The sequence below is a fragment of the Magnolia sinica genome, chromosome 16, assembly GCF_029962835.1.
Source record: "Magnolia sinica isolate HGM2019 chromosome 16, MsV1, whole genome shotgun sequence".
NCBI classification, from domain to species: domain Eukaryota; kingdom Viridiplantae; phylum Streptophyta; class Magnoliopsida; order Magnoliales; family Magnoliaceae; genus Magnolia; species Magnolia sinica.
In genome coordinates this window covers 4893156-4907401 of record NC_080588.1, presented here as the reverse complement: position 1 = coordinate 4907401, position 14246 = coordinate 4893156, and the positions used below count along the sequence as shown (strand labels likewise).

At 41.1% G+C, this 14246-nt stretch overlaps 1 protein-coding gene across 1 annotated transcript in view; it reads left to right on the top strand.

Annotated features, from left to right (window-relative positions):
- Positions 1–1028: 1028 nt before the first annotated feature.
- LOC131229006 (small ribosomal subunit protein uS10c) overlaps positions 1029–14246 on the top strand; it is a 30527-nt gene continuing 17309 nt past the window's right edge. Inside the window, exons 1-2 of the mRNA XM_058224859.1 lie at positions 1029–1388; positions 1589–1648. Of these exons, the coding sequence (XP_058080842.1) occupies positions 1044–1388; positions 1589–1648 (405 nt within the window). The 5' untranslated portion in view covers positions 1029–1043. The remainder of the gene's footprint in view (positions 1389–1588; positions 1649–14246) is intronic.

The following is a 14246-nucleotide window of genomic DNA, read 5'->3' as shown; positions in this document are numbered from 1 at the left end:
ATGCATTCTTGCAATTGTTTTTTGTGATGATCGTGAGTTTTTCATTTGATTTGATTTGCATTAGTATTTTGAAAGTATTTTTTTGTGGAAGGCACAAAGTAACCTATATTTGAAGGAAGAATTCCAACATGCCCACATAATAGAAAACAAACTGAGTGACCAACATGAGCAAGGACTCAATTTAAACTCTTACGAAAGAAGATAAGTTTTTATATAAATAATATATAGCTTGTACTATCATGTAGCTCATTATGTTGTGGAAATTGTTAATTTAATGTTTTATTTTATGTATTTAATTGTTTTTACTTTTTATTTTTTAATAAATATTAGTTGGATGTCCGACTATCTGGTTTATATGTCATTTCCCAACCTATATCATACTTATATTAGACTTGTTTGGATAGCATCCCAATCCATATTCACATTTCATTGTTCAAGTTAAATATTGTGGGTCCCTAATCATGCTTAGTGGTAGACTTAGGAGAGTTTCAACAACGAGGTCATGGTTTTTGAGTGCCCACTGTATCGTGCTTAACCAATTGCCCTTTTGCCTTAGGCACTTGCCATGGTTACTTTTACGTGGGGAGACTTTGAGATCCGCTCCATCTATCAGGTATGCTGTCTCATATTAACCGATGAACCTGAGAATCTTTGTTAGACCACAATGCAGGAAATAGTTGAGATGGAGAGCCAACCATTAATTTTGTGTGGGACATTTAAAAATTCAGGTGAGCCATACAACCTCAATTAAAAGGTTTTAGGCATTATTTTGGGGGTGGCCTACTGAAGTCCCGAACAGCCTGAATTTCGAAATCAAGGCCCAACAAGAGGCAGTGTTTCTGATAGACGGTGTGGATTTCATGCACGTTAAGTCGTTTCTCTCAGGTTTGAAAGAAACGTCGGTAGGTATCCAGCGCGAGGTACCCAAGTGTTTTCTGCAATCATTTTCCAAACAATCATCGATCTACGGTGTGAATAAAAACACCAACGGTCCAGATTACTAGAAGTGGGGCCCAGTCGTCAAAAGTGAAAACGCGTGTATAATGTCCAAAGAAGGGGCAGAGTATCATATAAATTTCCTCCCTGTGGATAGAACTCTGCTCACTGGCCTCTCACTCTTTCACAGCAAGAGAGCTCTGATGGCGATTTCCTCCATCTCTGCAACTTTTCCAATTCTGCCCCTCTGCAATTCGAATATTTACCCCAAGCCCAAACCCTCGCTCCTCTCATTTCCCTCCAAGCTCCAAGTCCTAAAACCCTCAATCTCCTCCACCTCTTCAAATTCCAGTCATTTTAGGGTTTTTTCAGCTCCCGAGCTTCTAGAATCCGAAGAAACCGTAGAACCGGTCCCCGAATCTTTCGAAGGGCCTGATTCTGTTGTTTTTGAGGTCGGCATTTTCTTGAAATTTCATTTTTTTTGAATATTTCCAAAATCGTAATTTTTTTTTTGTTGAATTTGGTTTGATATGGAAATGAAAATGCCTGCATCCGCAGGGAATAGTCTCTTCTCAAAAGGGGGCGGGACACCCTGTTGTCATAAAAAACAAAAAAATGGAAATGAAAATGAATTTTTGTTTTTTATTTTTAGGTTGGGGGATCTGAAATTCCGGGGACGTCTCGTATTCCTATAGGTGCTGATGTCGATGCGGTATGTTTCTTTTTCTCTTTCTTCTTCTTGTTATATGAATTATTAGGATTGTTTGTAGAATTATTTGATGATTTAAGTTGATTTTCTGTTGCGCATTTGGCTGCCAGAATATGATGAAACTTCATGATCAATGAGTCTAATTTGGTGCAAAATATCATTAAATTTCATGAAATTTGGTGCAATCACACGCGCGCGTGCACGCGCACACCCATGCACCCACACGCACACATTGTTGTGAAATATGTTGGAAAACTGAAAAAAAAATTATTTCTTTTAAATACCTGGCTGAATCATGTATAAATACGCTGTCCTTAAAGTGCGATTCGCCCCCATATCAATTACTGATGGGTTACAGGCGAGTTGCTTCTAGGATAAGACAAGCATTCTATCTAGATCCTGCGTACAACAATCATGAAGGGTCCACTTAGGAACTTTTCAACGCAGCTAATCGTCTGGCAGGCTGGATTAGCGGCCGTCTAGCAATATTCTTAAAAGGAGAAGGTTTTTAGTGAGATCTAATGGTCTGGATGAGATCTGTTGGAGTTGATTGATTCTGGACTGGAATGGTCCGGTTTATATATGCACCAGGGAAGTAGACCGTTGCTAGGTGGTCATCAGTGGTTCAAAACATTTGAAAAACGTTTCTAACGGTTGATATTTAATTTGAGCCGTTTCAGATCGTTGGATTAAAAGATCTAAATTAAAAGGTCTAACCGTTGGATCATCAAAGCCCATCTGTTTTTGGATTGTTATGGCTTTTAAGGCTACTAACTGTTCTCAAAACGACTGTGCTACTACAACCACACTGCCCACGCCCTTGCCCTTGCCCGAGCGCGCACACACGTGCGTTCTAGTGCTACACATTGGAACACGCAACCCGAGCATCTCAACCTCCAAATCTCTAAGTAAGAATACTACATACACCTCCACATATAAATCATAAAACATCTTTCCCCATTTCCGATGTGGGACTAGAGAAAACCGAACTTTTCATTTGAAAATTTTAAACATCATTTTGGCAGGAAAATGAAAATTTCAAATATTTAATTTTTTCAAAACCAAAATTTCAACAAAGATCTTAAAGCGTGATTATGGATACTGAAAGTGTTGCATCAGTCAAACTGATGAACTAGGATCCAATCAAATTAGATTGATTTGATGGTACGAATTTCACTGGGTGGCAAGACAAGCTGAAATTTCTTCTCACTGTCTTGAAGATATTCTACATCCTGGACTCGAATCTCTGCCTTTATCAGAAGCAACGAACGACGACACTAGAACAGATCACTGCCAGAATTAAGCGACAAGAAGACGAATTGTTGTGTCTCGGCCATATTCTCAATGCGCTTTTTGATCGGTTGTATGATTTGTACACAGGAACCACCTCAACAAAAGAAATATGGAGTGCACTGGAATACAAGTACAAGGGTAAAGAAGAAGGAACACATAAATTCTTAATCACAAGGTACTTTGATTTCACGATGGTAGACAATAAGCTCCTACTGGCCCAAATCCATGAATTACAATTAATTGTAAACAAAATAAAGGCTTTGAAAATAGACCTACCTGAATCCTTTCAAGTCGGAGCTATTACAGCCAAATTGCCTTCGAGCTGAAAAGACTACAGGAAGAAGTTACTGCATAAATTTGAAGAGTTCACCTCGGAACAAATTCAAAAGCATTCTTATATTGAGGAAGAATCTCATAACCGAGACAAGAGGGATGACGCAAATGATGCATCCTCATCCAAGGTGATGGGGACATCACGCTCACACGCACGCCCTCCCTACGCACGTACGCAAGGAGGAGGAGGGCCGCACTATCGATCTGGATCGATGACGACGTTCAGGGAGGGTCTCCTAGTTAGAGAACTGCGTTTTGGTTCGTTGGAGTGGACCCGATAGTCATGTGAACCCTACTATGGGTTCTCATGATCGTGGCCCACTATTCTAATTAATCTAGTACTTTGGTTTTGCTTATTATTTTTATTAGGAATATCATAGACGATTTAGATTGCTTTGATTAGTTGTTATTTTTGATTACTTCGTCTCCAAGTAATAGGCTGCGCACATGGCACGAGTTTTGGGGTATAGGGTTTTATTATAAATAGACACCCATTGTAGTATTTTTTTCTCATTGAAGATTAATAAAATTTCTGCATTTTTCTGCTCCTCTAAATTTATGAGTTGTGGAGATTCAATTAGGTGTGAAATCCTTCCTTCCTCGAAGGGCTGATTACCGTGGCAAAGCCACACCTACATTGATTCACCCCACCTTCTTTCATCCATATTTCTCTTTTCCTACAATCATCTACGTTTTAAATCCATCCTCTATTGCAACCGTTTTTCCCTCTACAGCAGATTTCCAGAATCTGGCCCTGTAGGAAGGCTGAAACTTCAGCGGAGCACCACACACAAACAGTGCATCGGATTGAGCTGAAATTTGGGGGTTTAGAGTCCACTCCTGGTCGACCAGGGCCAGGCTGACCTTTTTTCTGAATAGTGGGCCCCACACACGTGTGGCCGGGATAACACGCACGTGCGTCTGGGCCATTGTTGCTGTCTACACGTGCGGTACTTCTCTGGTTCGTCTCTCCTCTCTTTCACTCATCTTTCACCCTAAATCCTTAAACCTAACCCTAAATTATTCAAATCCTCAATTTTATGCCCTTTCTTTAACCTTAAGGTTCTCCGAATTGAAATTTTTGAATCCCTTGGATTGGGGGAATTATTTCATGCATGTGTGGATGAATTTACCCTCCTTTGATTATTGTTTGGTCTATAATTTTGATTGATCCGGCCCTAGCATGTGTAGGCCTGGATCCACATAAGATTCCCAGTGATTGAGTGTTTAAACTTTTGTGGGGGAAGTGGAATTTTGTGTAATTGTTTCTGAACTAGTGTGATTTAAAGCCTGAAAATCTTGCACATCATACTTTAGTTTCATGTCCTGCATCAAATTTGGTATCAGAGAACAAGGTTTTTATAGGAGAATGCATTACATGTTTAGGGTTTAGTTTATTTGTGTCCATTATGCAGTAAGTATCATCATGTAGAGTTGTTTAAAGGTCTATAATTTCTGATATAAGCTGTTGAATTTTCTGCTATTAGAAAATCTGCATATCTTTTTGCTGGATTTTCTGTTAACAGATTTTTTGGACATATAGGTTGTGGAAATTGAGTGGTACTGTGTCGTTTTCTCCATATAGAGTCTTATAGGAGCATTTAGTCCTATCTAGGCGTATATAATCGTAGTAGAAGGTCCTTAGATTGAGTTAGTAGTTGTATGCCTACACGTACGAGTCATGGTTTTGGCTTGCACCTTACACTAAATATGGAGCAATTGCAAGAGTTAATGAACAAGCTGACCCAGTAGTTTGAGTCTTTGGGTAAGCGCTTGGAACAATGTATGGACCAACTGATGTAGGACAATTAACCACTTGCTCTAAAAGCTCGAACTGTTAGAGTATGGCGTATTAATCCCTTTATCTTATAGCCCAGGCCCCACATCTCATGGGTTTAGGACTTCGGCCGAACCCCCCTTTCGTGGGCCCTAAATCACATGGGTCGCCCACCCCGAGTGTGTCCCCGCATCCCACGGGCTACCCCACTCGAGCCTGGTGTGAAATGCGCATCAATCACCCCCGGTGAAGAGTCTCGAACACGAGACCTCTGTGGGCCCCAAATCACATGGGTCACCCACCCCGAGTGTGCCCTTGCCTCCTACAGGCGACCCCACTCGAGCGCAGTGTAAAAATGCCCCTGCATTACCAATGTTTTGAGCAGTTTAATGTACGCGTTACCCAACTAGAGACCTTCGCCGGGGCAAACGCCACCTTTGGGGAAGATGCCCAATCTCGGGTAGGTGGTCAGGAGGTTAGACTAAGGAATGAAAGCGGCCAAGGAATTAATCATGAGTGCACACCCGTGCACCCACCCCGCGAGGGACATCATGAATAATATGACCCAGATGCGCAACTCCCCAAGGGAGTTAGAGTAGATGCCCATTCGTTTGATGGCCACTTGGACCCTTAAGCCTTTTTAGACTGGTTGGCGGATATGGACAACTATTTTGAATAGTATGACATGTCGGATGCTCGTCGAGTCCGATTCGCCAAGATGAAGCTTGTGGGTCAAGCAAAGAAGTTTTGGACTACCGTAGAGCGAAAGAAAGAAAGAGCGAGGGAGCTCTCAATAGTCCATTGGGGAGAAATGAAAGAAACACTTAAGGAGAAGTACCTCCCTTTCTCTTATCTCTTACGGTTGATTAAGGAATGACAGTATCTTTGACAAGGTTCCATAAGTGTGGCAGAATACATTGAGAAGTTCGAAGAGTACTTGACCAAGTGTGAAGTTGATGAGGATCCCGTACTCACCCTTGCTTGATTTAAAACGGGCCTCCATACTGACATTAGGAGAGAATTGATCGCCAAAGACAGACACTATTGAACAGTTGTATCAAGTAGTGTTGGAGGTTGAGCAATACCTCAAAGCATCCGTGGGAAGGCGATTTGAGTTTCGCGATTCTGACGCTAAGGCCAACCCTTCTGGGGCTAAGCCTAATGCTGGGTACTAAATCAAACCTTCTGGTAATTTTCAGCCCAGGCCCAATGATGATAAGGGTAAAGAAGTTATCGGGTCTAGCTCACGTAAGAGTGGAGCAACTAGGTGTTTTAGGTGTCAAGGGTTTGGTCACTTTGCCCACCAGTGCGGCACGAGAGAGGGCACCAAGGTGCTCCTTATTGATGGGCAAATAGAAGTAGTGCCTCCAGAGAGTGACGATGAAGAGGAAGAATATGAGTCAGTAGAAACCCCTAGTGATGAGGAAGAGGGAGCGCAAGAGTTTACGATCCTCGCGGTTGTGTGTTGCGCCCTTGCTCAAGCCAAAACACTGACGATTGGCGTCGCAACACGATATTCTATACTTATGCAAAATGTAGAGAAAAGAGTTATAAGATGATCGTGGATAGTGGTAGTTGTGCCAACGTGACATCAACTAGCACTGTGAACCGTTTGGGCTTGAAGCTTGAAGCCCATCCTCAACCTTATAGAGTGTCTTGGGTTGATGAAACTTCCATTCCAGTCTCGCACCGTTGTCTTGTTCCTATTCAGTTTGGATCTTATAAAGACACTTTGGTGTGATGTTGTTCCCATGGATATGGGACATCATTCTAGGTAGACCTTGGCTTTATGACAGGGTTGTCATCATATTTGGTCGTTTGAATGTGTGTACATTCTGGTTTGAGGGCAAAAAAGTCAAGTTAAATCCACTTCCACATAAGAACACTACTGGAAAGGAGTCCACACAGAGTGGTGTGAGCGGTTCAAAAGAATTGAATTAGTTGAAGTCCAAGTTCAAGTCTCTCCATATTTTGAATGCCAAAGACTTTGAGTGAGAAACTGAGGCGGACTCGATAGTATATGCCCTTTTGACTAGGGAAAGTATACCAGAGGCTAGTGCAGAGTTACCCACTAAGGCCATTTAGGTAGTGCATGAGTTTCATAATGTCTTTCCTGATGATATACCGAATGAGCTCCCCCCTATGAGGGATATACAACATGCCATTGATTTAGTGATTGGGGTGACTCTACCAAACCTCCCTCATTACAGAATGAACCTAAAGGAGTATGCAGAGTTAATGAGACAGATTGATGAGCTCCTAGAAAAGGGTTTCATTCGAGAGAGCATGAGCTCGGGTGTCATGCCCGCCCTTCTTACACCTAAGAAGGATGACACATGGAGGATGTGCGTTGATAGTAGGGCCATCAACAAAATTATAGTCAAGTATCGGTTTCCCACACCGTGTCTTGATGACATGTTGGATATGATAACCAATGCTACTATCTTCTCAAAAATTGATCTCAAAAGTGGTTATCACCAAATCCATGTACGCCTTGGTGATGAGTGGAAGACGGCCTTCAAGACGAAGGATGGGCTATACGAGTGGCTAGTTATGCCTTTTGGGTTAACTAACGCCCCAGGCACTTTCATGTGTGTGATGACCCAATTGTTGAGGCCCTTAATGGGGAAGTTCCTAGCTGTATACTTTGATGATATCTTGATTTATAGCATGACCAAGGAACAACACCTCAACCATTTGAGGCAGGTTTATGGGATCCTTAGAGCCGAGAAATTGTACGCCAACTTAAAGAAGTATGTGTTTTCGTCTAGTAGTGTTATCTTCTTAGGTTTTATTGTGTCAGCAGAGGGTGTATCAACGGATCTCGAGAAGGTCAAGGCCATCGTCAATTGGCCTGAACCCCGCAATATTCATGAGGTACACAATTTTCACAGCTTAGCCACCTTCTATAGGCGGTTCATTCGAGGGTTCAGTTCCATTATAGCTCCCATCACGGATTGCATAAAAAAGAGAGTTTCAATGGACAAAGGCAGCCTCAAAGGCCTTTACGGAGATAAATGTCAAGATGACCGAAGCTCCAGTCACACGACCTCTGGGTTTTTCAAAAGCTTTTGAAGTCACATGTGACGCGTCAGGAGTCGGCATAGGAGTACTTAGTCAGGAAGGGCACCCTGTCGCCTTTTTTAGTGAGAAACTGAATGAGGTGAAACAAAAGTATTCCACCTATGACAAAGAGTTTTATGTGGTAGTGCAATCACTACGCCATTGGTGTCATTACCTATTGTCGTAAGAATTCGTCCTATTCTCATATCACGAGGCCTTGAGATATCAGAAATCTCAGAAGAAATTAAACCCTAGGCATGCCAAGTGGGTTCAATTCCTTCAAGAGTACATTTTTATGTTTAAGCACAAGGCCAGTGTAGAGAATATGCCTGCTAACGCGTTGAGTCGTCAGTCGCGTTACTCAATTCCATTTGTGTCGAAGCCATGGGCCTCTAGCGCATCAAATAAGATTATTCCGAGTGTCTAGATTTTGGAGTTGCATACGCATCGTTGTTAGAGAGTCCGTCAGGAGCTAGCAGCGAGTACTTGATTTTAAACGAATATTTGTTTAGGAGTGACCGCTTGTGCATACCTCGCACATCCCTTCGCAATTTTCTTGTCTGGGAGTTACATTCAGGAGGGGTCGCGGGTCATTTCGGTCGAGACAAGACCATTGCCCTAGTGGAGGATAGGTTTCATTGGCCAAGCCTCAAGTGAGACGTGACCAAAATTATAGGGCAATGTCGTACTTGTCAACTGGCAAAGCAGAAAAAGCAAAATACATGATTATACACACCTTTGCCAGTTCCATTCATCCTTTGGCAGGACATCGGTATGGATTTGGTGCTTGGACTCCCTAAGACTATTCGGAAACACGATTCCATATTTGTTGTCGTGGACCGTTTTTCTAAAATGGCCCACTTCATCCCTTGTGCTAAGACCTCCGATGCATCTCATGTTGCCAAACTGTTCTTTAGTGAGGTCGTCAAACTGCATGGGTTATCAAAAACCATGGTGTTTGACCGTGACGTGCGATTCATGAGTTACTTGGAAGACATTATGGCACATGATGAATACTAGGCTCCAATTTTCTTTTGCCTACTACCCTCCGATCGATGGTCAGACTGAGGTGGTCAATAGGAGCCTAGGGAGTTTGCTTAGATGTTTAGTGGGGGAGCATACCAGGACGTGGGACACTGTATTACCTATAGCCAAGTTTGCGTTTAATAGTTCTGTCAATAAGTCCACAGGTCTAAGTTCTTTTGAAGTCGTTACTGGTTATAAGCCTAGGAAGCCCATTGACCTTGTCCCTATATCATTGTCCCATAGGCCATTAGAGTCTTTAAAGTTTTTTGCACATCACATTCATTCATTGCATCAAGAAATCAGGTGAAAGATCATTACTAGTAATGAACATTACAAATTTTCTGCAGACCAGCATAAACGTTTCAAGGAATTCAATGTAGGAGACTCTGTGATGGTCCGCATTAGGCCCGAGCGGTATCCTCAGGGGGCTGTTAGCAAATTACACGCGTGTAACACTAAACCCTTCAAAATTATAAAATGAAACGATCTCAATGCGTATGTGGTAGATCTTCCACCTTCCATGGGAATTAGTTACACATTCAATGTGGAGGATCTAGTTACTTTTCAGGAGACCACTGATACTTTGTCCGGCTCTTCGCCCAACCATCCTGATTCCCCAGACCTGTCCCTTGATCCATGGCTTCTTCCCGACCCTTCTTCCCAGCCTTTACCTTCCATACCTACCCTTCCCACACCCAGAGAGGAAATAGAGGATATTCTGGACCATCAGATAGTATTAACGTCGGACGACGGATTTCAGAAGTACCTGGTTAAGTGAAAGTCATGCCCAGCTTCAGACAGTACGTGGCTCATTGAGAATGAGCTTCAGAGACTTGATCCTGATATCTTGGAACGGTTCAGGAGTTTTATTTCGCCGGTGGCGAAATCTTCGCAGTCGGGGAGATTTGATGGGGACATCACGCGCACACGCACGCCCCCCATATGCACGTACGCAAGGAGGGCCCTACCATCGATCTGGATTGATGACGACGTCCAGGAAGGGCTTCCTAGTTAGAGGACTGCGTTTTTGTTCGTTGGAGTGGACCCCACCATGGGTTCTCATGATCGTGGTCCACTATTCTAATTAATCTAGTACTTTGGGTTTTACTTATTATTGTTATTAGGAATATCATTGACGATTTAGATTGCTTTGATTAGTTGTTATTTTTTATTACTTCATCTCCAAGTAATAGGTTGGTTGCACACATGGCGCGAGTTTTTAGGTATAGGGTTCTATTATAAATAGGCACCCCTTGTAGTTTTTTTTTTCCTCATTGAAGATTAATAAATTTTTTCGTTTTTCTGCTCATCTAAAATTTTGAGTTGTGGAGATTCAATTGGGTGTGAAACCCTTCTTTCCTCGAAGGTCTGACTACCGTGGCGCGAAGCCACACCTAACCTGATTCGCCTCACATTTCATTCATATTCCTCCTAAAATCATCTACGCTTCAAATCCATCCTCTATTGCAGCTGTTTCTCTCGACAACAGATTTCCAGAATCTGGCCCTACAAGAAGGCTTAAACTTCGCCGGAGCACCATGTACAAACCGTGCATTGGATCGAGCTGAAATTTGGGGGTTTTAGAGTCCACCCCTGGCCGACCAGGGTCAAGCTGCTGTCCACACGTGCGGTACTTCTTTGGTTCGTTTCTCTCCTCTCTTTTACTCCTCTTTCACCCAAACTCCCCAAACCTAACCCTAAATTATTCAAATCCCCAATTTTATGCCATTTCTTCAACCTTAGGGTTCCCCAAATTGAAATTTCCGAATCCCTTGGATTGGGGGTAGGCCTGGATCCGCATAAGATTCCCCTTGATTGAGTGTTTGAACTTCTGTGTGGGATGTGGAATTTTGTGTAATTGTTTCTGAACTTGTGTGATCTAAAGCCTGAAAATCTTGCACATCATACTTGAATTTCATGTCCTACATCACAAGGTGAATGCAGTAGGAAAACCATCCCATAATAATAACTTTGAGGAAAATGATTCCCTATAACCCAACAATGATCAATGGAAATTTAAGAAAACCCAGAAGAAGAAAAATTGCAAACCGAAGGGTCCTTGCTATGTCTACGGCAAGATCGGACATTTCACCTTAATTTGTAGGGACCGCAAAAAACCTAAGAAAGAGGCTAATGCAGTATACGATGATATCGTAGCAATGGTCACGAAAGTGAACAAAGTTTAAGAGAAAGTCCCCGATTTATGGTATGATACAGGTGCCACAGTCCATGTATACAACGACAGATCAAGAAAGAAGCTAATGCAGTAGATGATGATATCATAGCAATGGTCACGAAAGTGAACATAGTTTAAGAGAGTCCCCGATTGGGGGTACGATATAGGTGCCAGAGTCCATGTATGCAACGATAGATCTGCCTTCAAAACCTATGAAGACGTGACTAATGGTCAAGAGGTTCAAATGGGAAATGAAGGTTGATCGACAGTCGTTGGCAAAGGAACCGTGAAATTACTCTTTACCTCTAGAAAGAAGGTAATCCTGACCAACGTACTACATGTCCTACACATCAGGAGGAATTTAGTCTCAGGGGATCTTTTGAGCAAACTCAGGATAAGGGTTGTGTTTGAATCTGGCAAGTTGATCTTGTCCATGAATGTGAACTTTGTGGGAAAGGGTTATGCTTGTAATGGGATGATTAAATTTTCTCTAAATGAAAAGAATTCTTCTGCTTATATGGTTGAGTCTGTAACATTGTGGCATGGTAGTTTAGCACATATTGGTTATAGTACCATAAAACTTATGGCTAAGAACGGCTTAATATCATATAATGAGAGTAAGAACGATAAATGTGAAGTATGCATATGGTTTAAAATAACTAAGAAACCATTTCCCAGTGTTAAGAGATTGTTTCAGATATTAGACCTAGTTCATATTGACATATGTGAGCTAAATGGCGTTCTTACTTGAGGAGGCAAGAGGTACTTCATAACGTTCATAAATGATTGTTCAACATATGTGTATGTATATATGCTAAAATCTAAAGATGAGGCATTTAATGCATTTATGGTCTATAAATCTGAAGTAAAAAATCAAGTAGGTAAAAATATTAAAATCCTTCGTAGCGACAGAGGAGAATATTTTTCTAATGAATTTTCTACCTATTGTGAAGTACACGACATAATAAACAAGTGCACAACGCCCTATACACCACAACAAAATGGTGTCGGCGAGAGAAAAAGTAGGACTTTAGTTGAAATTGTCAACTCATTTCTAATACAAGCAAAGTTGCCATTAAACCTATGGGGAGAAGCGCTATTAGCTGCGTGCCACGTTCTGAAATCTGAATAGAATCCCATCTAAGAAAACCAAGACCTATCCATACGAAATATGGAAAGGAAGGAAACCTAACATAGGTTATCTTAGAGTGTGGGGGTGTCTCGCATATTGCAGAACTCCTGAATCTAAAGGAACTAAGCTAGGATCAAGAGCTATCAATGCGTCTTTGTAGGATATGTACAAAATAGTAAGGCCTATAGACTTTTGGACATAGATTCCAATGTGATCATAGAATCTAGAGATGTAGAGTTCTTTGAGAACTCTTTATTCATGGAGAAAAAGAATATCGAGATTCAATCTCCTAATAAAACTATAACACAACAAGAAGTTGAAACTCCAAGTGAACCTTATAGGAGTCAAAGAACAAGAGTAGAGAAGAGTCTTGATTTTGATCAAATAGACTCTCAACGTCTCTCTTTTCATCTTGCAGAGGGTGATAGAGAGAAGGTCATTAGGAAAATACCTATGGTTTTAACTATAAATGATGAACCTAAAACCTTTAGTGAAGCTATGACTTCAAGAGACTACGCTTTTTGGAAAGATGCTATTAATGATGAAATGGATTCGATTATATCAAACCGAACATTGGAACTGGTGGATCTACCTCCAGGTTCTAAAGCTATGGGGTGTTTGTGGGTATTTAAGAAGAAATATTACATTGATGGTACAATATAATCCTTTAAGGCAAGATTAGTTGCCAAGGGTTTCCGACAGAAAGAAGGAATCGATTATTTTGACACATATACACCAGTGGCTAAAATAACATCGATTAGGAATTTATTCACTTTAGCATCTATACATTATCTTCATATTCATCAAATGGACGTGAAGACAACATTTCTGAATGGTGACCTCGATGAGGAGGTATATATGGAGCAACCGGAAGAGTTTGTTCTACCAGGAAATGAAAGAAAAGTGTGTAGACTTGTCAAGTCTTTGTATGGATTAAAACAAGCACCAAAATAGTGGTATGATAAGTTTGGTTCTAAAGTACTATCTTATGGTTTTGTACATAGCATTGTTGATAAATGTATATACTCAAAAGTTTGTAATGATTATGTTATAATCATATGTTTATATGTATATGATATGTTAATAATCAGCAACAAAATGGAAGGTGTAACCAAAACAAAGAGGTTTTTTTTATCCGTTTTCAAAATGAAGGATCTTGGACAAGTGAATACTATATTAGGTATCAAAATTAAAAAGCATAGTGGGGTTATGCATTGTGCCAGTCTCATTATATTGAAAAGATTTTGAACAAGTTTAACCACTTGAAAATCAAAGAGGCAAAAACCCCATTTGATCAAAGTATCAAATTAAAGGAAAACAATGGAAGAACAGTTGCATAACTAGAGTATGCTAGTGCTATATGCAGTTTTATGTATGCTATGCAATGCACAGTGCCGGATATAGCATATGATGTGAGTAAACTAAGTAGGTTTACTAGTGATCCAAGTGTAGAACATTGAAAAGCTATAGCCTATAAGTAGAGTTCTAGGTTATCTAAAAGAAACCAAAGAACTAAGGCTATTCTACTCGGAATTTGTGGTTGCGTTGGAAGGATATACCGATGCAAGTTGGATATCGAGTGCAGGGGACAACAAGTACACAACAGGGTGGATATTCACCTTAAGAGGTGCAGCTGTATCTTGGGATCCAAGAAACAAACTTGCATAACGCACTCGACAATGGAATTTGAGTTCATAGCATTGGCTGCAACTGGCAAAGAGGCTGAGTGGTTGAGGGATCTTTTATTAGAAATCCCATTCTATGCGAAGCCTATACCGGTTGTTTCACTTCATTGTGACAG